Genomic DNA, 25,146 nt, shown 5'->3' with positions numbered 1-25,146 from the left:
GCATTGGGTTCATGAAGTGGGAGTGTTGCTTGGACAATCTGTGGAAATGAAGTTAATATTGTGAGATATTTCAAAATCAGAAAGTCAGTGAGTGGATCAGTCAGAGCCATCAGAAACACTTTCGGCTGTTTCAAATAGCTAAAAATGTTGAGATGTATGATAACTTACTTTCTGTTTAAATATGTTTCTACATAAACTATACTTAGAAATGTACTTGCACTTTACTTAACTATTCCAAAACTTAACTTGAAGTATACTTCTTTTTGGTAAGGGTATCTATCTTATTTTAGTGTTTTATTGCTAATTAAATATTTAGTCAAATATAGCAAGTGTTTAGTAATATAGTAAGATTTAAGTGAAATGTTCACCTTGCTGTGGCTTGGAATTCATCAAATGTTAATTAATATCTTTCCATTGCTGCACAGTTTTGCCTCAAGGCCACAAACCAAAGGGAAATGTGTTTTGATTGCACTAATTAGGCATGATTTATGAAGTAACATTAAATAAAACATTGAAAATCGAATGTGTCTTCATGTGTCTCAATCTGAATGTGGCACATTTTTAAGGTTACCATTTTTTTTACAGTGAACCAATTTATGTTGCATTCTTTATATCATGCTGTGAATACTGTTTTTATTGTGCATTTATGTTCATTGTAAAACATTGTTCACTTCGTCAATTGAAAGTGAAAGAGTGAAGACCTGTGCATGATGTTTGCCTGCTTCTTTCCAAATCACAGTAAGGATTTTTCCACTTTACATGGTTAAACAAAAGAAAGAGTGAATGAGCTCAATCAATAGCAATCAAAAAGAAGAAGAAAAGCTTCTATTTTGTTAAATAATGGTGGCTGTTACTCCCATCAAACCCAAAAACTGCTTTATACAGCCCAAGGCTACAGATCAGACTCAATGCACTTCTTAGAAAACCTATCATTACGTATTGTAGCAGATGCAGACCACAGCAATCTGTGCCATTGAAGCTGTCAAGGAGAAGCTGTCAGAAACGATGGAAAGAGAGAAGAGATGGAATGCCATGCAGTCTATACAGAGAGTGAAATGCACTGCAGTGTAGTCAGGACCGAGTCGAGTGCATCATGAACAAGAACACAGCGCTTAAACTTTCATTTATTATTCTTATCATTTTTAATGTTCACACAGTATATATATATGTTATTGATAATATATATGCATGATGCAATGACTGACATCAAATTTTATGTAAATGAATTACGTTTATACAAATATCCCGTTTATTGTGTCTGGAGAAGCACACGCTGTTGTTTGCTCTGATTGGCATCAGTGCAGGATGAGTCATCAGTATATTTGGTCTGTTAAAATGCAGCTTTCTAGCTTAAAGCAATAGAAATAACTAATTTAAATGTCCCCGTTAGCTATTGATTGAGCAAAAAACACTGGTCGAGTCGTTGTTGTTGTGTAGAACTATACTTTTTTGAATTTCCCTATTGCCACAGAGACACAGAAATTACAGTTTTCGATCAAATCAACCTAAGAAATTCTCTGCATATTATATGGGAGCGTAACACTAAAAACCTATCCAGCCAACCAAAAGATGTTCCCGTTATGTTATGAAAACGTTATTTCTGAATGTTCAAAATGTCCTGATTGTTCTGTGTTTAAACCAGACACGACACGAGTTCACAGCATTCCCTAGAAACAAAACTGAACTCCGACTCGGGCTCGTTTCCTGTAGAAACACTATTTACACATTCATTATGATTCTTGACATGTATTTAGTTCACATATGTTCAGATAATTAGTTCCTCTCAGTGGAGGCGCCTTTATACAGCCAGAGGAAGTTCATTGTGTGTAGGCTAGGTGTTGCCTTTATAATGAGCCCTCATTAACAAGCATATGAAATAAAATCAGACATTCATAGACAATTCTGAATTCGGCGTGTGTGACACTGGAGGGGGGTGTTATGAAACTGCAAGGCAGTCCTGTTTTTTCACTGCAATCATGAGGAAATGGAGTGCTTTGAACTCCTCTGATGAGAATACAGCCTTCTTTTTACATTGATTTGGGCAAACAATTTTCCATCCAAATTACGTCGTCTCTTTTCAGAAGAACAATGGTTATGTCCAATATTATTGTAGATCTGCATGCACACACACATATATATACACACAACTTTGCCATAACCTACTGTATCTTCATACCAATACTGAGTTCAAATAAAGGACATTTTGTGTGATATTTACATGTAAAGACTATTTAAATGATTTAATACACTGATATGATTAAAGAGGACAACATACATATAATATCAAAAACAAGTAACATCACATACACATTTACACTGACGTCAAAAACAAGAGTTGTGTTTCAGAACAACAACAAAAACAAAGAACAGCTCAGAAGAACCATTTTCAATGACTTCACAATACTTTTTCTTTTGAGGTAGAAAATGTGACGTTTATGGACACAAGGAGAAAATCGACCTGTCATATTTATTTGCCTCTATTTTGCTTCTAAAGTTATTTATCTGCAGAGGAAAATTAATTCTATTATTCATCAAGGACACATCAAATCTATCAAGATTTCTCTTTCAAATAAACGCTCGTCTTTTGGATTGTCATTCATCAAAGAATACTGAAAAAAAATGCATCACATTTTCCACAAAAATATTATGCAGCACAACTGTTTGCACCATTTATAATAAAAATTATTATAATTATTTATTTTTTTTAATCAGAATGTTAAAATTATTTCTATGTGACACCGAAGACTCAATGAAGAAAATTAAGCTTTGCATCACAGGAATAAATACATTTAACATTTATTTTAAATGTATAAAATAACCAATCAAGACTTGGTGAGCAAACAAGACTTCCAAATAGCCCTATTCTACAGAAAACAAACGGCTGTGAACGCTTCTGCAAAGTAATTTTGTTGTAATCGGGTTGTGTATACTCGATATCTCTTTCACCGCACAGAAGTATGCCAAGAAAAATATGCCTCACCACAGATCCTATCAAACCAAGAACTGTTAATGAGCAGTTCTGTAAGACTCTTCATGACGTCTTTTCACCCGCATGCCTATTATAGACACAGAAAATGAGTTTCAATGCACAGCAACAGTAACCGGCAGCAGCTCGCGGGACGACTGAGACTGCTGCGCTCCGTCAGGGGCCAGACGGAGACTCACACTCCCGTCGGCCGGGTCCACACGGAAATCTTTGTGCGCTGGACGGATGGCTACGATGAACTGTCTTTTGAAGGTTTCACTCAGCATGATGTAGAGCAGCGGGTTGATGCAGCTGTTGGCGTAGCCCATGCTAATGGCCACGTTATAGGCGTACAGGAATGCGTAACTGGGCCGCTGCACGCTCAGATGTGCCAACTGTAAGATGTAATGAGGCGCCCAGCAAATGAAGAACGCCAGGCATATGGCCACAGCCATCCGAGTGACCTTTCTAGTGCGCACGCGAAGGCTGTGCTGGGGAAGCGGCGCCACCGTGGCAGCCATGTTCTGGAGGATCTTGAAAAACACCACGCAGATGATCACCAACGGCAAAGCGAACGCCAGCACGAACTGGTAGAGAGTAAACCAGTACGTATCTGTAGCCGGATTGGGAAGGAGCAGAGCGCATCCCACCGATCCGTCCCGTAGGGGCATGAGGCCGGAGAACATCCACACCGGCGTGATGGACAGCAGCGAGAGGATCCACACCAGGCCCACGACCGCCACAGCCACGCATGGAGTGCGCATGTGGTTGAAGCGGATGGGGTGCACCGTGGCCAAGTATCGATCCAGTGTCATGACCGTTAAAATGTAGGTGCTCACGATCTGACTGTTGGAGTCCAGCGCCGTGATAACAGTGCACATGGTGGCACCGAAACACCACGAACCGTTTCCCACCAGCTGGTGGATGAGGAACGGCATGCCCAGGAGAAACAGAAGATCAGCGATAGACAGGCTAAAGATGAAGATGTCAGGCACCGTCTGTTGCGCTCGGAACTTGTTCTTTTTGACGATGGTGTAGATGACGATGCAGTTGCCAATTATACCGACGAAGCAGATGACTCCATAAATGCTTGGCATGAGAACATTGTGATACTGTTCGTCAGTGTCTGCAGGAGAAGAATTGGAGGATTTTCTTAGTATTATTTTAAGAACCATTAAAAAAAAAATCATTTTTCAAAAAACATTTTCATATTTGCTGATTTCTGAAGGATCACTGAAGACTGGAGAAATGCTGCTGCAAATTCAGCTTTACATCACATTTTAAAACATATTCAAATAAAAAATAGTTACTTGGAAACATAATAATATTTCACAATAATAGGGTTTTTACTCTATTCTTTATCAAATAAATGCAGCCTTGGTGAGTCTAAAAGACTTCTTTCAAAAACATTTTTTAAAAATCTTACAATCCAAACTTTTGAACAGTCGTGTAAATATTTGTAATCACTAAATTATGTATTTGACTGCTGTCCCGGTAATCTTTTTTTTCTCTTTTTAATACATAACTGTGGATGAAAAAGAAAATCATATGTCTTGTGTGCTGTGGTCTCATTATTTTCACATAACAAACTAAGTTGAACAATATTTCTAAGCATTATGTGATAAGTAATTATCAGGATATTATCACATAATAAACCCTGTCAACATGACTCAGGTCCTCTCTGTCTCGGGGTCCTGATCTTCCTGCCGGGGGCTTATATAACATAAAGACTGAACATTATCCCAGCCACAAAGCCTGTGAGTCAAGGGCTCGACACAAGCAGAGAACCGCAAATTAATCTTTTCAAGAAACTGAAATGAAAGTGAAGTAAAAATGACTTTTCTTGGTCCTAATTAGTCACATACAATATATGCTTGATTTTAATATAATAGATTCATTTGCATGACACACTCAGGTTGCCAGACAGAAATATTACATATTTACCTTCATTTAAATGTTGAGATGAGTTAAACTCATCACTGGAATTATCATCAGGGGTCACGGCGAAATCCATCCCAATCTTGAGCATAAAACACAATACACACAATATTAATAACAGGCTTCTATCAGTCACTTGAGACATGATTATGTTTCAAGACATTACAAGTGACTTATTCAGAAAAATGCTTACTGTGACGTAAATTAAACATATTTGTCAGGATATCTGATTGCATAAGCTAATTCATATTCATAACATATCTTTGTAAAATCAAATCTGGATTAAAAAAAGACTAGTTATCTTATGGATTTGTCCAATCCTTTAAGGCTCCTCAGGATTATAAATGGAGTTTGTTTTTGGATCTGCTGTCTGGTTTTGTATGTGTGTGTGTGTGTGTGTGTGTGGGTGTGGGTGTGTGTGTGTGTGTGTGTGTGTGTGTTTTGGCATCTTCATTTTCACACCGGGGACCCACAGGGGCCACAAGCCGGTGTCCACAGAAAAAATACAAGGATTTTATAGGGCGTCCAAGTTAAAATTGTAAAGTACTAATTAAATGTTTAATGCAGCGATTATTCAATAAATGAACCGAATTTAATTTTATTAACCAAATAATATTTTCTCAGCTTTTATCCTGTGAATCATGAAACCAGAATTAGTTTAACAATAAAAATAAGGAGAGCTGATACAGAATAGAAAAAAAGATGCACTGTCAACAAACAAAATACAGTTTCTCAGGATCTGAATCATCCATTTTGCATTTAGTACAGTTAAAAACGTTTATGTAAAATCAATCTTACTATCTTTCTCAGATAGTGTAAATGGGTCTGTGTGCATGAAGATTGTATAGTGCCTTTCCTTTTAACTGCCATATCATTTATACCCTTGCAAAGACATACACAAAAAAACTATATTCATAAATACACCATAGCAGATGGTTTTCAATCATCAAATTTTGCATGTCTCCCTTATTTAACAGTTCGTTAGGAGAGACTTCTTGAACTGAACTGAGTGTCAGATAAGAGAGATATACAGAGATAAAGAGCGGTGGATCATCAGGACCAGCACTGAAAACCACAGTGAGCTATAAGGTACTTCAAGAAACATGCATGAAATATTAAACGATGAACTAATGACATGGTTCACTAACACTTTTTGTTTGCGTAAAACATCAGATGTCATCTCATTCTTCATGCACCTACCTTTATCTGATAATCTCCAGTGCTTTGGAGAACACTGCAGTGACAGAGGTCTCTCTTTGCTTTGGATGTGTCCTCACAAACACACGAGAGCTCCTCAAACGCGCTCCTCTAGACGCACCGTGATCTCCAACATCGCCAGGACGCGCACCTGAACGCTTCATGGACTGATTAAGATGTCTCTCCGGCGAGGTTAAGGCTCTCGTCCCTGCCCAGGTGACAGAACACCTGTGAGGAGTCGTGTGTGCTCCTGAGGAGTCGAGCTCGAGGTAGCGTCTGATGGTTATGATCCTGCTGACGTGACGAACATCATCCATTTACAGCAACTGGTCCCATTTGGGATGTCATTTCAACAGCATCATCTGCACCTCTTTCCACACTGGGACTGTCCTTCAATTAGTGAGCGGTTGAAGTGAATGCGAAGTCAAAACATGTTTACGTTGTTTTGCTCTAAACAGCATGAGGAGATTGATCAGCCCGCGCGTGAAGCGCACGTATGAAGCAGATAATATATGCCTGAAATATATTTTCTTTAATACCTGCATAAAAGTGGTAGATATAACAAGACGTTTGCATTTTTAAAAAAATGTTTCAGGGAAAATGTCATGCAAGTATCATACATGTATTAATTTTTGCCATTAATTATCCTACACATATTAATATTCCACGTATTAATCCTAACTTTGTGTCTTGTAAACATCTGAATATACACTGTGTAGGTGAATGTTATTTTTAGTTATTTATTTTATTTGCGCATGTCCGAAGGTATAATGGGTAGACCTAATAATTACATAACCATAAAACGAAAAAATATGTGTGTAGATATAATAATTAAAATAATAAATCCTTCTATGATCTAAAGGGTTTCAGAGTATATTTGTTAACCCTCAGTCAGCATTTAGGCTCTTTGAAAGACTAGCTATGGGGGATGATTTTGCAGTTGGATCACATGCGATGGTTTTGGTCTGATTTAGCATCATTTGAAAATAATTACTGGGGAAATATAGAGGTTAATAGAGCTTAATCAAGTTAGACGTGAGGCTGTGATGGTTGACTGCCAGTAGTCTTTACTATGACACGCACTGTGTAAAGGCCAGAACTCATTTTCAAAACTGTTTTATGGCGTTTTGAAAGTGTTTCACAGATGTATGCTTCCTTTGCAGAACAAACGGGATGCTGTTAAACAATGTGCGCACTTTATCCCTCATCGTTTTCAGTCCTGTCAAATATGAGTGATTGTGACAGAAGGATCAAATTTAGCACTCTTAGGGAAATATGATTATGTTTTGTAATTATCATTTAAATCTGGCTAATTTTCTAATTGATTGTCATAAATAAACATCTCAGAAAAATCTGAATATGACTTTTTATGATGAAACGGCATCATTGTCATATGTGTTTTCTGTAGAGGACACCAGGACAAGAATCATCATGTCAATCAGACATCTTGGGAGAGACACAACAAGTCAATAGGGAAAAAAAAATTATAGATGAATATTCCTATGAAATATGAGATAGTCTTATGAAAATGTTGCCAAGTTATTACTCCCATCATTACACTTCTTTTTCATTAATATGCAAGAGCACATTGATATGCAAATTTGTATAGATACATTGTATAAAATGGGAAAACCAATTTATGGACATTTTACACACATATAGTGCATCAGTAACTATCAAATCATTCTGTTATTTCTTTCATAACATAGTTGAGAATCATATTTGTACAAAGTCTGGCTAAAAATAGCATGAAACCTAAAAACTGATTGGTGAATGAAAACATAAAACTTTGTTTTTGCCTATACATGCCTTTTAATGTCTACTTATGTTTTTGAATAACATAGTCCTGGCCTCCTCTACAATGGACATAGAATAAAATATGAATGAAATAATAATTAAAAAAAAAATTCTCCATTTGTCCTCTTATGCTCCAACCAATGTAATGACAAAGACAAATTAAATTAAATTAATTCACAAACTTGTTTTCTGGTTCTCAGGAGGCTATGCATTATGTAGAATACAAGTTACGCCACAGTGCAGTGGGTAATGACAGTATACAATTGACACATGAAATAATACACTGAACCATTTGATTCTGACATTGTGAGTTAGTGTAAATATGGATATGATTCAGTTTCAAGCGATGTTGTGAGATTCAACCACCAACAGAGTTTGTCACAAACACTGTGGAAGTTATTTCCAGTCATATTCAGACACTCTTGATGTTTGAACAGAAGATGGGGCTATGCTGCAACCTATTGGACATTACTGAGCTCCGTTTTGTGTAATGACACAACTCGTCCACCAGGGGCAGGCGGAAGCTGAACTCAAAGAGGAAACGGAAACAAACAGAAAATACAGCGATTTTTCACCATTTCTAGTCGGGCCAGGTACAAGAGTTCAGCCTAATCAACGATTAAAGAGCAATTAGAGTGGATTCTGAGTTCTTTGAAACGAGAGAGCGAGTGTTGGTCCTCACAGTTGTTTTCACGAGTGAGTATGTGACCCTACAGCTGTTCTCCGTCTGCCAGCGTCAGTGTTTTTATCCTCGTTAACATCAGCAAAGGCCATAAGGCCTCGGTGCTCTGCTGTACATTACCACTATTCGCTATTGTTTATGGCAGCGAAGTCATGGATTTTATGCTTCTAGACATGTTGACAAAAAAAGCTGACAAAAGAAACTCAGTCTCGTGTTGTTTATTAAAGTTATTTGACGAGATTTTTAAACAAGAGCCTTTGGAACTGTACAATGTTTATTTGTTTATTATGATTTACACTGAATAGAAATACTTGAACCGCTTTAATATAATATTTAGACTGAAATGTTGTTTTATGTTGCGTTGCTCTCTCTCTATATAATGTTAAACAATGTCACTCATTTCCGTTTTAGGTCAATATTTATTTTCTCTGATTGTTCTTAATATTATATGTTTCTGTTGTATGATGGTAAGTCTTTGTTTCAAGATTCAAGTAACGTTAGCGTTAGACAATAAAACGACGTTGTCAAATGCTGCCTGTTGAATTGCAGTAATGTTACTCTGTAAGATACAAAATATGATTAAAATGTACGATAATACAGTTGCATGCTTTAAATAACATCCAAAGCATTTCCGGTGTCATTTACGCAATTTTCTCCGCTAGAAATCCGATATCGTTAGTACATTATAGCTATACCTTGACTCATGCCTGCGAAATTATTGGTATTTAATAAAAATCTACTAATATTCTGTGGACGTTCTAAAGCTCTATGACGTGATCGAGCCGTGGGTTCGCGAAGGCTGCGAAATTCTGACCGTTTATTGGTCGAGCAACAGACAGAGCGAAGCCAATTGGGTGTTGACGACCCTTCTCGGGCTTTGATTGGCTGACGCCGTTTCGACGCGCTAATCTGATTGGACGGTCCGCTCTAGCAGCGGCGCGTAATTGGACGCTTGAGACGTCAAGCAGACGGGTTTCCTTCCTCTATGGGGAGCGTTTGCTTTTTAATGCCAGTTGTTTCGCGGGGCGCGGCCCATTGAACAATCTAGAACACTAGATCAACACTATCGAGCCCTCTCGGATTTTCTGAAAGACTGAAAGTGTTTTGTTCGCAGGTTTCTCGCCGTGGTCTTTATGTGAGGATCGCGACGGGAGGAGAGAGAGAGAGGCAGGTGGAGATCATTGTGTCTTCTTGGATCTGTGCTCATCATTGCTGTTGAGTTCTCATTGTCTGGTCCTCTGGTCCACAACAGGGATAAAACCTGCACCAGGAGGCATCTTCCACTGCTTTGAACCTAACCACACAGGTGTCCATCAGGCTGAATCATGGAGGCCATTGCCAAGTATGATTTCAAAGCAACTGCAGATGATGAGCTGAGTTTTAAACGTGGGGACGTATTGAAGGTAAGTCATGATTATTTTAATGTGTGTTAATATAAACCCACGTGAGCACGTAACGTTAGTTGTGGCTTTTTATCTTGATCAGAAGTCTGTAAGTGCCTTGTAGTCTCATTACTAATTAACTACTGTAACAGTACTTACAGGCTATATTGCATCTGGACCAATTGCTTTGTTAGTTATTGATTAGTTTTATTGTTTGCCCTTCTGTTCATATGACAGGAAAATGATTTGCTGTTTTGTGAAGTCGGATGAATGATTATGGTTTTGTGAATAAGGAAGTACTTGAAAAGTGTGTGTATAAATATAAATGTATATTTGGCCATGGTTATTTATATGTATTTTTAAAGATATTTTTGACTTAAGTGACTTTTGTCTAAAGGGGATTTTCCATAAAAGAGTTTATTTGGATCAGTATTTGAAATGAAGCATTTTAGAGCATTTTTAAATCACGAACAAAAAGCAGTTTGTTAATTTCAAGTACTAGTTCCTGTTTATTTCAAGATATTTCTCACTTCTAATAGGTTTCCCCCCAAAATTAATATTGCGTATTTATGCACTCGCCTTCATGTCGTTCCGAACTTGTAGGATTTTTTTCCTCTGGAAAACACTGAAACATTTGTCAAAATATCATCTTTTGTTTTCTGCACAAGAACGAAAGCAGAAGAAATATGTTTTTTGAAATGACGAGAGCAAGTAAATCATGACACATTTTTCTTATTGTGTTTTGAAATGTGTCTGGAAGATTACATTAGCACACACACTGACATCCTTTCTTAATTATTGCTGATCGCTGGTCACATTAATTCAGCTTTGTCTTTAAAAACTGCTGAACCCTGTCAACAAACGGTGAGAAATGTCATCGTTTAGGACTTTATAGCGTTCAGCATTTAAGATTGAAAAAAGCATTTGTAGTTATGAGTGCAGAAATCATGAACAAAAAGCCATTCGTTGATTTTCAATGTCCAAGTTCCTGTTCAAGATCTTTTTGTCTTTGTTTCCTCACTTCTAATATCTGTTTTGTGATATCACTGCAGTTTCTTCCGTCCAACCAGCAGCTTCTCAGTGAGAGCATTTACGCAAGCACATACTTTCTCTTTCCTCTTGCGTCTGAATGCTAATCTCAAGCACAGCATCTGTTAATCTGGCCAGACATCGCTGTCCAGTTTATGTAAAGCTGCGATCTTTCCTTCTCTCCCTGAGGAGAGTTCAAGCCGGCCCTCTTTGAGCTGGATTGCAACACATCAGCTGCGCGGAGGAAAGGTCTTGCACTCAAGTGCTCGGAGATTTAAATGCAATCATTCTGATCTCTCAGGTTGAATTTGAGGTCATCTTTCATGCATCATGCATGCATAAGCCTGTCATAAGCACGTCGACAGCATCATTCCTTTGATTTGATTAGCGGCCGAGATTATCATCAGGTCTTTGCAATGGGACGGGAGAGGCTCTAAATGAACCACGTCCTGAAGTAGGATTATGGTGTTCCTTTGGTCCTCTATGGGATTTTTTTCCCTCGACTTCAGATTATAGTGTTGGATAATGCATGCAGAACAGAAGTGTAGTTATGAATAATGCAACATGTGTTTTACATAGCAAATAGCACGCATGTATTAAGATGCCTGAGTGGCAGTGGGCTCAGGAAACTCAGAAATCTTAATTTGAAGTAATGACAAATTCTAATTCCCCATTGACAGATATCTGTTCCCGCTCTAAGCATAAACTCTATTTTTTTCAGTGTTTTAGAAAACAAGACTTCATATCTTCAGTTTCCATCTCAAGTTAATGTATTTTGATTTAAGGAAAGAAAAAACAAAGAAAAATGTAATGCTATGACTTAATGAATAAGATGTTCGGCTCTGATTTTTGACCAGCCTAGACCTTAATTTGTGAAAGGGCGAATCCAGACTTTTTAAGACCATTAGAAACCCTGAAGAAAGAGTTTGGAATGACACGAGGGCGACGAAATGACAGAGTTCAGATTTTGGGGTGAATTCTTCCTTAAATGTTTTGAAATGCATCAGGAAGAACGCACACTAATATAAACCCTGCTGATCATTGACCACAATGAACTTTATCTTTAAAAACGCCGTTTGCTCAGGAGTTCTGGATCTCTCTGACATGTTTTATTAGTGTGTTTATGAGCTAGTTCACACGAACCCAACAACTATTACAGTTTGGTGTTTATTGGATCATTGTGCAGTAAACATCAAGTTACTTTATCGTTACAAACGTCATGAGTTTAGGACACTTACTGGCTCTGAATGCCTCCACTTCCTTGTCTTCTTTTTCAGTCTAATGAAATGTCCAAAGAGGAGCTTGTCGAGATGTTTAGTGCTGTGCGCTCTGATTTTTATGAGGAAGTGATTCTTGAAAGCATGCAAAAAAAGGACCATAAGTCAAATATCCAGAAGCGAGAAGCTATCTTTAATATCCTCTGTCAGCATTATATTTTAAACTGTATTTTCATTCTGCGATGAGACGCGAGTGGTGTGGTGTTTGTCCATGCAGAAGTCACCACCACAGTTCAGCAGTGTTCTTGATGCTTTTCTGTTGCTAAGGTCCTCTGAGTGGGTTTTAAGTACATCTGCTATGTAGGCTTTTGTGTGGTGATGTCTGTGTTTATGCAAAAGTGACTTCTGTACCTGATGATTGCTGTTCATCTCTCTCTTTAAGAACTTCTCTATCTTTGAGCTTATCTCATGTAAAACATATGAAATCTAGCATAATATCCACATGTCTGGGAACGGCGGTGATGTAGAAAAGCCGCAGGTTATCTGTTGGTCTGTACAGCTGGACTGACTCTTATCTCTGTGCCCTAATTTCTTTCAAACTGAGGTTTCAGTGGCGAACGAACGAGCTCAAGTGGTCTTGCATTGGTCTCTGTTACATTGCAATAGCTAAAAGAGTTTCTCAATGTGTAGTTGTTTTTAATCAAGAAAATATAATAATATAGTCAAATTTTTAAGTAAAAAAAAAAAAAGAGAGATTAAAAATATTTATTGGGTTTATGTTCAGTTTGGAATGTTTTTTCCTGTTTTAACCCCGTGATGGACTTACAGAGAGGCAGGGGATGCAGTGAAATAATGCACCAGAGTGGATTTAAACACTGAATTTGAATCCGTTAGTCAGAAGGAGTAAGTGCATGTATTCAGACGCATTACGATCATGCTTTTAACAATGCTTTAAGACGCCAAAGATATCAGTGTGGTCCTCTCTGGCTTCTAAGGAGCTTAGATTGTGACTGTGATCTCACGCATTAACACTGAAGTATTTTTGGTTGTAAATCAAGGGCTTTTGGGGGGTTTCGCCTGCTGGCACAATAAGAGGAACAGCCCGATTTTTCTTTTTAATGTACTTCTTATTAGTAAGGTAAGTGTTGTATCCTCTCATTTTCACTTTCCTCTACTTGTTTTGCTTTTTATAGCTGATTGGATGGCAGAATGATTTTCTTAAATGGACAACAGTGGCTGTTCTTATAATATATTGCAGATTAAACATTGATTGGCTGAAAGCTGTCGCTGAAAGGCCAAGCGTTTGTGAATTGACCTTTTCATTCACTCTTAATTTCCTCCGTGGAGGCTGATTGAGCAGGACTGCTCGGTTTATTGGCTGTCTCATGTTTGATGAGATGGAGAGGGAGTCCAAATGTTTGCCCGGGGGGTCGTTGTCCCGCTGACACACATGGGCCGAAGAGTTTGCACTGCTGTTGAAAGACGCCCAGTGGCTATCTGCAAGTCTTCCTGGGATAGAAGCGCTCTTAAATGAGTCATTATGCTCCAGACTCTTTATTCTAGAAATAACCAGGAACATTTGCTCCAAAAGGAATCGAGAAGGAAGAGATTTTATTGCCGTAATCTCGAGTGATTCAAAATGCGATACAGCAGAGATAAAGGTTGCACTGAGAAGTTAACCCTAAGTGTTAAAGTTCAGCACGGAACTTGTCCTGCAACTTTGTGTTGCAAACATGAACGATACTTAAAATTGTGTGTTGAAAACTGTTTTTATGAATTGAAATAAACCTAAAATAAAATATAAATAGCAGATTACAAACAAACGTTAGAAATGTTGCCTTGGAAATGAAAGAAAATTAAATACATTTGTTGAATAACTAAAATTACTTCCGCAAAAAAAAAAAAAAAAAAGTTGTATGTAGTAAAGTAAAAAGTGTATACGTGTATATAATACATTGCCACAATACATTTTAATGTTGTTATCAATATATTCCTAATGCATGCTGTGCTTTTGTTATCGAATGGCTTTCTAATGAATTTTCCTGTTGGGCCAAAAAGCTGAAATAAAGCGCTGATTAAAGACTGATTCTGTGTTTTATTGTTCGTAATTGGAGTCTGTCGGTCTGATTGTTAACACTATCACTTGTTCTCTAATCAGGGGTTAAACTGCTTTAAATGAGTCGGATGTCAAAAGTCATTCACAGGTTTACTAATGAGTTGTTGCGGATGTTGTCTGTTAACCTGGCAGAGACACTTTTGGGGGTGTCATTTCATTCCTCCACATAGTTTCGGTTTCTCCCTCGTGAATAAAGAAACGTTTCAGCAGCTGCCATTCAGCGTCCCCTGCGTTTGACCCCTGATGACCTCTCGAAGCTGCCGCATGCTTTATGAACAGTGCGCTAATGTCTGTCATTTGCTCTTGACATAGTTTGGTTTATCTGTCGGGGACATTTGCCTCTAGCTGTGGAAATGAGCTAAAGTAATCATTGAATTGATGATAAAGTACCGTTTGCTGATGCCGCAATAGACTGACATCAATACCCTACACTTGCTTTCAAGTGGTGTTTCTTGCTTTCCTGCTTCATCCGTCTCTCTCTCTCTTTCCTCCCAGACTGTGACACACGCTCTGATCTTTTCCTTGAGATGAGTCAGTAGAGACCGACATGATTTAACAGGCCCATGCTCCATTGCCCTCGGCCTCTAGTCAAGCTGAATTTAGCATGTCTGCTATTAGAGTCTCAGTTCATCTGCTCTTGTCTGCTCTGCTATGAAGTTAAGAGTATAAATGGGGTACAAGCACACACACATCTAAAAAAACTCTCACTGGCCTCGATTTGCTCTGAGAAAACAACCAGAAGTCGGCCTTTCGCATTGCAGTAACCTTTTCATTAGCCTGACTATGTCAGACTTCGTTCTTCCACTCAATTTCAGTTAGCTTCTGTACTGAGTCTGAGATAGCGAACTATCTCCCAGTTTTCCTCTGGCTCCAAAATAGCTGGCCAATCAACGAACAGTGGGCAGGCTGAGAGCCATCACGTAGACGCTAAGCGCCAAATTTAGGATTGTAGTTTAGGTTAGGGAAATCGAAAACGGACACGGAGACACGGGATGCTATTCGCTCTGTTGTGGAGAATATTCCCGGTATTTGCCAGCTGAAGCCCGAACAAGAAGAGTGTTTGTTTAACATTTTGGTTGTGGCCCTACTCCCGAGTCCCGACAGGTTTTGTGAAAAATTACATTTATCAACTGTTACAGATCGTTAGTGAGAAACTGGGAAGGCAAAAGTCAAGCAAGGGGATAATTGTGAACTGCCATGTTCAGTCCGGTATTTCGCTCGATCGTTTTGTTTTCGCAGCATTCCTGTGTTTACAGTGGAAGTTCAAGGCGGCTGAGCCGGTGAATAATACACGTTATAACCAAACGTTATGTGATTGGCTTACTGGTAACCAATGATTATAAACTTCAGACAAGCACCCCCCCACGAGAAAGAAAACGCTCATCAACAGTGTTGGGTGTAACGCGTTACAAAGTAACGCGTTACTGTAATAATATTACTTTTTTCAGTAACTAGTAGTGTAAGGCATTACTCGTCTGAAAATGGTAATATTATTACAGTTTTCCCAAGCTAGTTACTTGCGTTACATTTGCCAGTAGCACCTTCATCACACACACAAGGCACACAACACAGAGAACAGAAGGGAAGGGAAGGAGGGCGTGAATGGAACAGTGATTGGTCTGGGTTTGGCACGAGGTATCATTTACCATCACTGATTGGTCGACAGCCGGCAGCAGAGCGGCACGCTCAGACAGATGGGGAAAAATGGAAGCGTCAACAATGGCAAGCTCTTTTTCAGAGGAAGGTTCCCAGCAACAGAAAGCTAGTTTCGACGGGTGGAGATTCAGTAATTATTTTGTAGGAGTGCTCCGATCACGATCGGCCGCTCGTTAATGCGCATCTCAGTAAAGCCGGTTCTCTAATCAGCGGTTTATTCCATCAGGTGCGTGAACCATATGTTCAAACAACCGTGCCAATAAACGCTGAAAATGAACTGGATTTGCGCATCTTCTCAGTTAATAACGGCTCTGTGTAGTAACAGCTGCTCTATGTGAAATCACGCACCTGATGGAATTAACCGCTGATTAGAGAACAGGTGTACTGACGAGCAGTAATATAAGTGAGTTGTGTAAACAGTGATTTATGTGACTTCAATTATTTCTTATTAAACTGAAATCGAAAAGTAAAAAGTATTTTTTGGAAAAACCACATCCTAGTGTTAGTCTTCATATGCTGATGAATAGTGTTAACACGGATATAGAAAAATAAGGAGTGCAAGAGATTGATTCCTAATGTCAGTTTATTTTTAATTAATACTATAGTAGTTCGGTTCCCTTTACATCTTTAACTACCCGTTAATTTATCAATTGAATGGGTGACCTATCCTCATTAATAGAGCAAACATTTGTCCCCCCTGAGAGAATTGGCAGGAGCCGCCACTGATAAAGACCCTAAAGAACACTCCTCCTTTGTATGTTCTCCCTCCATCTGATGCATCTCAGGCAATCATAGAGTAATTAAGAAAAAAAGATGTAACTAGTAATATAACTAGTAATATAACTAGTTACTTTCTCCAGGGAGTAATAAAGTAAAGTAAGGCATTACTATTTTTGAGAGTAATATGTAATATGTAATATATTACTTTTTTGAGTAACTAGCCCCAACACTGCTCATCAATTATGCCCTTCCAGACTCTGACTCTCGTTGTCTACAAAGTAAAGCGAAGTAGCAGAGTTTGGTATTACCAGGTTACCTTTTCATAGTACCAGAACTAAATGTGGTGCTACCCACTTTTGGGTGTTTTTGCACCGCTGGTTTGTTTTAGTGAAAAGTTTTTTTTTTTTTTTTTTTTTTTTTTAGAGTAAATGTTCTTCAAAATAAGGAGACAAATGGTACTTTTAAGAACCGTTCAGTAAAAGGTTCATTGGGGAGCCAAAATTGGTTTTTATATTGCATTACTGTGAAAACCCTCGTTTAAATACTTTATTTTTAAAATCCCTCTGCAGTCACCAATTTTATCCTTTAAAACTCATCTTTGATTATCACAATGACACATTTAAATGTTTGGTTCCTGTCGGGAGAAAATAAACTGCTGCATGCCTTAAAATGGCTTGAATATAACCCTACACCCTTACATCATTTACTATACACGGTTTATGAACATGCAAACTAGTCGCCACCCCCACCCAGTCACACCAACTCAAGACTTCCTGCTCCACTTTCACTAGTTTAACTTTAGTAAACGCTTCACAGGGGCAAATTACATTATTGTATTAATTCAGCTGTATATATTTCAACCATATACTGATTCTGAAGAAGAGAGAATTATATAGGGTTGTATACAATTTTATGTACATCAGAACGACACTAGACAGACATGTAAACCATGTTTAAAACTTAATTTTTTTTTACGACAGGGGGGTCTTTAAGAGTGTTGATTTGCATGAAATAAAGTATCAAAAAATGACACCGTTCCTGCATTTGGTTAATGCAGGAACATCAGCTATCAACCTACTGGGCTAAAGCTCATCATCAACATGGCAGCAGGCTTGTGGTTTCTTCCACCTGTTCTGGCATTTTCTGCAGTGTCCTAGATCTGGGGGTGGGGGCTGTTACCTCTTCAACCCAGCAGCATCCTGAACACATCATTCCTGTACAGAGCAGCTCGCATTGCAGGCGGCTTGAATGGGTTTGTTGGGCGTTCGAAATATGAAGTGAAACACGTTTTGATATTTAATTAGAATTTGATTTCTTTTTTTGCTCAGGAATGCTCTTTGAAGTCTTTGTAATGAAGTAGGGGTGGGCGATATGGAAAAAATATAATATCACGGTTCCTTTTAAAAATATCACGATTCAGTTTTTATCACGATTCTTTGTCATGTTGGTTTTACCATTTTGCAAGTTATCTGAGCATTACAGCCAAACTAATTTTTCTAAATATCTTCTTTTGTGTTCAGCACAAGAAAGAAATTAATACAGGTTTGGGACAATGTGAGTAAATAATGACTAATTAAATTTTGGGGTGATCTATCCATTTAATGACAGTTGCATGTTTAATAGGCCTACTGTCTCTTTAAGACCTGCACACATCTAATATACAGGCACGTATACGTTTTTCTCTCAACTGTTTACTTTCATTTTAGACATAACCAACTGAGTCTATATGTAAAACTTTTGACAGGCTTTAGCTCGCGTGCTTCATCTGTATGCGGAGCTCAGAAAAAACACAGGTCAGAGCAGCGAGCGAATGAAACATTTAAAAGCACATGCAAATAATGAGAGAGTAACTCTACCACTGAGTTAACACTGCTGTGAAGGCATATGTTGTACAGTATATGACGTCCCAGAACTACAGCTGATAGAATGAGCGCTGTAGCACCATACAACGATATTTCAAAAATCGTCATCTCGCACACCCCTATAATGAAGCCAGAAGCACAAGTTTGTAACAGCCTAAGTAAACAAGATTTTATATATATATATATATATATATATATATATATATATATATATATATATATATATATATATATATATATATATATATATATATATAATGTGTGTGTGTGTGGATATATATATATATATATATATATATATATATATATATATATATATATATATATATATATATATATATATATATATATATATATATATATATAAATAACAGTGGCATTCATTATAAGCTAATTTTTATAAACACCAAGCCTAAACAAATTTATTCAAAGTGATATTGATATTTCCGGCTTGTTGCAAATGTGATATAAAAAATGTATTGATGTATTGCATGCTTGATATTAATTGTATTCTATAAGTTGCTTTTGCAATACAAGTCGCAGTTCATTTCAGATGATTAAAAAACTACTTATTTGGGGGAAAAAAATGTGTATAATAATAAGGTAACACTTCTCGCTATTAGTTGCTTAGCATGAATATAACTAGCATATTGAGTATTTACTTATGAAGTACTCCTTAATGCCTTATTCTGTATGACCATATTCTACATCCCTCAATCCTACCCCCATATCTACACTTACATATTAATGATCAGCAAAGATGATAATTATTTAATTGTTAGAATTTGGACCCCAAAATAAAGTGTGACCAGTAATCGCATTATACATTAACAATAAACATCATTGGCGTGTAACAATTCACTTATTTCAGTGCAGTTCTGACAACAATGCATATGCATCAATTCTGAAACCTGGATATTTGAATTGTAGATAGTTTTAGTCACCATTGGATTCAAAATGCTAAAAATCGAATAAATTGCAATTCATTAAAGTGTCAATGAAAGATTTTAAATATATATAAACATTAATTCCAGTCAATTTTGTAAATGTTGATAAAAGACAGGTTTCTACTGTGCACTTGGGGCTGGTCAGGTTATATTTCTGAGGATAGGTTTGTGTAAACTCTTAGGCTGATTGCTCGCTCTACAGTTTTCTCTTGATTTTATCTGTGATCAATAGAGGGGCTCTTCAGAACTGATGGAGAGGCTTTGGCCTTGTGACCTGCTCTCATTTAAATGTCTTTTCCTCAGCTGTCTTTGAGCAGAGCTGGATGTGATGGGGAGCTGTTGGAAGCGTCTTGTTGCTTTACGTTATACTTGAGTCAGGACTGGCTGCTCGCAAACCACTTTTATGTTTGTTGGACGGATTTCATGCCACTAAGCTTTTCTGCTCATTTAGGTAATGCATTTTGGCAGTGTCAATTATGCACAATTAAAAAACCTAATTCAGCAAATGAAACTACAGTTTTTTTCTTCCCTGCAGTGAGTAGAAATACACCTTTTAAATATACATTTAAACTACACTAGGTCGTAGTTAGGTAATGTTGACATTCCTCTCGGCCCAAATGAACCACATCCTTTAGGTTTGGGTTGCTCTGTGAGCTGGGGTCCTGAGACTGAACGCTCTCACGCTACAGGTGCACGTATCTAAAAAATCCCCCTGAAGTAAGTCTGACACGCGGCCGTCAGTTCCTCCACTTCAGCTACTAATACTGAAGGCTGCTTATTACTGATCAGCCTCTTAGAAAGAAACTGTCATCGCTTGTATCTGGAACGTGGTCGGATTTTCCTCACTTCCCCTAAAACTGTCTTAAAATGGAATAAAGGGAAATGGAAAATGCCTTCTTGGGCTTAATGGAGGTTCTCTATCTTTTGCGCTGAAAGCCAAGCTTGCTTTTAAACTATTCATTACCTATTGTGAAGAGCAGGAGCGAAAGAGAAGGATGTTAAGTAGTGGAGTGGCTTTGGATTGAGGCTAGTTCTCTAAAGGTCCTAATGTTTAAAATAACACTGAGGTTAAGGACAGGAAAGAGGCGGGACGATGTAATGTTAATGTGTTTGTGTATAAGAGCGTTATGGAAGATGTCGTTATTGAAAAGAGCCGTCCGTTCATTAAGAATTTTGGATACTGTGATTACATTAATGCATTTTTAATAACACAAGCAGTTTCGCCAAATAAATATTTTAAACTTAATCACATGAATAATTGTATCATGTTTAAACATTATATTTTTACATTATTTTAAATACTAATTATGAAACTGTGATAGCAAAGACATAGCAACTTTTACATTTCCATCAGCTATAAAATTAGAAACATGAATGCAAACAATTTCTGTTTTGACCAAAGTAATTTTAGCATTTTAAGATATATTTATAGGGGTTTTGCACAGGAAACGTACATATTCTGTAAAACAGGTGGCTATTTTCCCCCTTTGGCATAAATCGCTTCAAAGCTGGAAAGTGTAAAGCCTTTGACTCTTCTGCATTGAACCAGCAGAGTTTTCAAAGCATGACTTTCAGATTTCCAGACCATTTTTTGTAATCCCAAAGCTGAAAATGAACCTTAAGCTGACTGTCAGTTTAAGAGAAACTTCTTATCGGCTCTTGGTTTTGTCAATAAGCTTTGTGTGACGCATGCGTTTGGTGAGTTGACTTCCGTGCAACAGTCTTCTCGACCCATCTGGTTACAGACCACATTTCAGTGGCTTTTTAATGAAGATCATCAAGACTGCATGGGGCTCTCCTCTCTGAAGCAGACGTGCAGTGATAACTGTGGCACAGCTTACCTAAATGTCTTATGACTGTGCAAGTTATGATGCACTATCAATGTCTTTGGCAGTGCTGTGATAAATTTGGTAGCAGTTTTTGTGTGCCACTAGCCAAATAAACCGCCCTGCTGGTGCTTTGATTAAATTGTTCAGCTCTTTAAACTTTGTTTTAAAATATCAACCTCAGTTTTTTCCCCTCTCTTTCTTAGCTCATTTTTTAATATTCATGTGTCTTTATAAGGAGTGTGTTGTAGGTCTCTTAACTCCCTCTTTTCCACAGCTTCTTCAGATCTAAGGTGTGAAGTGGCTGTCATAATCAGATGTCATGGTGTTATCAGAATGATTTCTCGGACTTTCCCAAAAATGGACTCTCATGGAAATAGTCAGCACAAGGCTCTTGTGGTTTTGAATCACACTGCCAGCAGAAAGAAGGAGGAACTCGTCTGGATCAGACGCACATCAGCTGAGCTCTGTTCTGATCAACTGTGCACATGTTGTTATTACATTCAGCGCTTCTGAACTTTTATTGAGATTCACTCATACGCCCAGTGAATGACTTTCTGTATGGTGTTCTCTATTGGACGGTCGGTGACACACTCTCTGTCCTCCTCGCCATCTTTCTGTTTATCGCTTCCTGACCCAGGCATTCTGGGAAAGAAGAACATCAGCCTAAAGGGTGACTGAGCGTGAGCAACGCCGCCCTGGTGACATCAGCATGTGAGCTTGCAGACTTTGTTCTCACTTCCTGTTGGGTACAGCTTCCACCCCCAGCAACTTCCTGTCCCCGGCTCCACAGAGCTGCAGTGGAGTGCATGCGGCACACGCTTCACTCTCTAATCACTGTTCAGACATGTCCCGTCCTGCTTCAGACTCGGGACAAGTTGTTTTTTCTTTCTGATATCCTCCAGGTATTATTGGGGTTTCACGAGTTGTGCGTTCATGGAATTTCTTGCCATTTGTATTCAAAGGCTAGATTATTAAATATGCGGTGTAAGCATATAATTTGATTCTTTTGGTACAAGCACTTGGCTATTAGCTCAGATTGATGTAGAATTGTAAATATATTTATTTTTGATTGTACCCAGCTGAAAAGTGCTATGGAAATTAATCCTTTTTTATCTATTAAGCACAGTTCATAACTGCTCATTTAATTTGCTGTCATTAGTTTATATGATTCATATTTCAACCATCACACTTTCTCTAGTATCTAGTCATATTGGTTGAGTGCTAGTGTGCATATTTATATTATACTCTTTAAATTCTGCGTTTATATGCATGCATGCTTTAGTATTTTCACAGTGGACATAATCTGTCTCTGATGTTAAAGTCGTTGAGCAGCCTTTCTCTCTTTAATCTTTTCTATGTGAAGCATAGTAAAAGCTCTTGTGTGACGCATGAGTCTGTGAGCTCTGCATTAGCAAAAGCTGCTCTCATGCATTCTGCATGAATGTTTGCTGAAATGGTGCATGCACTCAATTACCTTGCTGTGTTTCAAATGAAGCTCTAACCCGACTCGTGAAGAGAGTGAGTTTTAGGTGGCGTCACAGATGAAGGATGTTTCCAGGAGCACAGCAGTGTATCTTTAGGGACTGAGTCATCATGGCCAGACGTCCCTAGTAAGCAGTTAAGGTGACTCAAAGACGGCTCATTAAGCAACTCGTCGGCTCTTTGTGTCAAGAAACCACAGCCAGTCTCAACTAACAAATTTCACTTTTTAAAAAAGTTTTTTTTTTTTTTACATTTTCTGAACTTGTCATACTTTGATTTTAGTCTGTTAAACTTTGTTTTAGTCTATTTGACTTTCAAATATAAATTATTTTAAACTTGACTTATGTAGTTTTGTTATTGTCTGTGTTTTCTCTAGTATTTTATCAGTTTTAAATAAAATAGATATAAGTGATTAAAAATGAAAGTAAATGTATAAAAGTAGAAGTTAAAATACAGTTTATTCCGGGCTAAATAATCAGCTATACACACACACACACACACACACACACACATTCATGTATTAGATTACTTTTAAATAGTATTAAATTAATTTGCTAAACTTTAAGTTAGCATTAGATGACAGCAAAGGTATAATCAAATTGCAAAAACAGGAAAGAGCATTTAAATATATAGTATTGATAATTCACAAATATTAGCCAATAACCTATATAGTGTGACTCTCTAGAAAAATCTCTTTAATTAGGGGGAGCACACAAGCCCTTATCATAGAGACTTGTAAGGCTAGACTTTCTTTCTGAAAAGACTTTCAGACTTCATTAATTCCCTGAAATCTGAAGAAATGGATTCTCGGTGCACGAGTGCAAGTGAGCTGTAATTAATCATCAATCACAAGTCTCCCAGCGGGACAGCTGCGAATCAGGATGAAAACGATTACTGCTGATCGACTCGTGCAGCAGCCTTTGATTGCTGAGCTCTGTAGTGAGTGGAAATGCTAAATGCCATTTTGAAAGTCGAGACGGACTCGTCATCATCTTCATTTAGAGTTTCCATTTTAGCATTTCCCTGTAAATGTTTTCTCCAGGGTCAGCACAAACAGCATCGCAACTTCCCAAACAAACCCAAGTGTAACAATACCATTTACCCATAATCAGAGCCTGTGATTGCTGTGATTTGCAGTGGCGACGTGACCTTGGGTAGTTCAGCGCAGTGACTTGACGTCTGAGAGCTGGTTCAGTCAACGTTCTGCATGACCAGGACTCTTGGGAGTAATTGTGCAATAAGGTCTCTTAGCCTCGGTGATGTGGTCAAACTTTATAATTGCGCCAGCTTCATTTAAATTGGTTTAAAATGGGTTTTGTCCAATTGTTCCACTTCCTGCAGTAATATGAGCTTTTTAAATAACATGCTGCTATCAAAAGTGCTCGATCTCTCAGCGCTTCGCTCTTTATAGATTAAGATGAGGTGTTCTCGTGATTAGTCGATGTATGCGAGTATTGGTCAGATTGTTTAATTAAGACATTTCCATCCATTGCTCTTTCTTCAGGAAGCATGTGCAGAACTGAACACCAGAAGCAGCCCAGATCAGATACTCGGCTGGATGTGGTTAGTTTTTGTTTGGAAGGGTGACTGTGTTCAGATTGCGTCCCAGGATCAGGCCTGAGGTACTGGGTTGAGACAGATGACCTCGTATGGCCAAATGTATTCATTTTTTTATTGAGTCTGTCTTTGATCCGTTCCCTTCCTCAGCACTCTTTCACTGGCTGTGATGTTAAAATGTCATGCTGAGTCTTTGAGCGAGTGTTTAACAGCCTGACAGCGGCATAAGCAGAGGCTGTCTCTATACTGGTGTCTTTGTGAAAGCGGACGCTGGGATGAAAAGAGAGCTTGTTGTAGCGCACATCAGCGTCTGTGGTGGTGCAGCGTGCCCTGACCCTTTGTGAAGTCGTGGATGGCAGTGTTGATAACCGCACATGGCTCACATAACAAAGCTCATTTCCTGCTTCCATTTCACCATTTTCTGAATCTTCATTTTAATTTGCCTCAGCAAGCGCCACTTTTATTATTGTAATTCACAAATGACCTCAAACGCCATACACAGCGTTTCCTTTAGATTGGCAGGTTTAAGCGCCAATAAATACTTTTTTTTTTTTTTAGTTTTTAGTTTACTAGATTTTGATTATTTATTTATTTATTTATTTATTTTATTATTAGTTTCTATAAATTGATGTTTTTTTATATTTAGGACAATGTGTTTTTCATAAGAAGTTGGCATAGTATTTAGCCATTTAATGTTCCTGAATTGATCGCTTTTTGGGGGGATGGTCCTCACACCACATGAATCCACACATTGAGATAATCTACTGCCT

The 25,146-nt window shown here is 38.0% G+C and overlaps 2 protein-coding genes across 6 annotated transcripts in view; one reads left to right on the top strand and one right to left on the bottom strand.

Annotated features, from left to right (window-relative positions):
- Positions 1-1,144: 1,144 nt before the first annotated feature.
- LOC127945992 (melanin-concentrating hormone receptor 1-like) lies at positions 1,145-6,411 on the bottom strand. The gene is made up of 3 exons (XM_052542253.1): positions 6,104-6,411; positions 4,910-4,985; positions 1,145-4,091 (listed from the first exon to the last, which is right to left on the bottom strand). Exons 2-3 carry the CDS (start codon positions 4,977-4,979, stop codon positions 3,082-3,084), a joined length of 1,080 nt encoding a protein of 359 aa, XP_052398213.1. The 5' UTR covers positions 4,980-4,985; positions 6,104-6,411; the 3' UTR covers positions 1,145-3,081.
- A 2,017-nt stretch (positions 6,412-8,428) lies between these two features.
- LOC127945997 (growth factor receptor-bound protein 2) overlaps positions 8,429-25,146 on the top strand; it is a 28,711-nt gene continuing 11,993 nt past the window's right edge. The window contains exons 1-3 of one of the 5 annotated variants that reach the window (XM_052542292.1): positions 8,429-8,593; positions 9,694-9,746; positions 9,830-9,982. In XM_052542292.1, coding sequence (XP_052398252.1) covers positions 9,905-9,982 — 78 coding nt within the window. In that variant the 5' untranslated portion in view covers positions 8,429-8,593; positions 9,694-9,746; positions 9,830-9,904. Of the gene's footprint in view, positions 8,594-9,575; positions 9,983-25,146 lie in introns of those variants that run through there. The other 4 variants (XM_052542281.1, XM_052542264.1, XM_052542299.1 and 1 more) reach the window with 4 other exon arrangements.

This window comes from Carassius gibelio, chromosome A3 (assembly GCF_023724105.1).
Source record: "Carassius gibelio isolate Cgi1373 ecotype wild population from Czech Republic chromosome A3, carGib1.2-hapl.c, whole genome shotgun sequence".
Taxonomy (NCBI): domain Eukaryota; kingdom Metazoa; phylum Chordata; class Actinopteri; order Cypriniformes; family Cyprinidae; genus Carassius; species Carassius gibelio.
The sequence above is the reverse complement of the archived record's forward strand: the minus strand, read 5'-3'. Positions and strand labels throughout refer to the sequence as shown.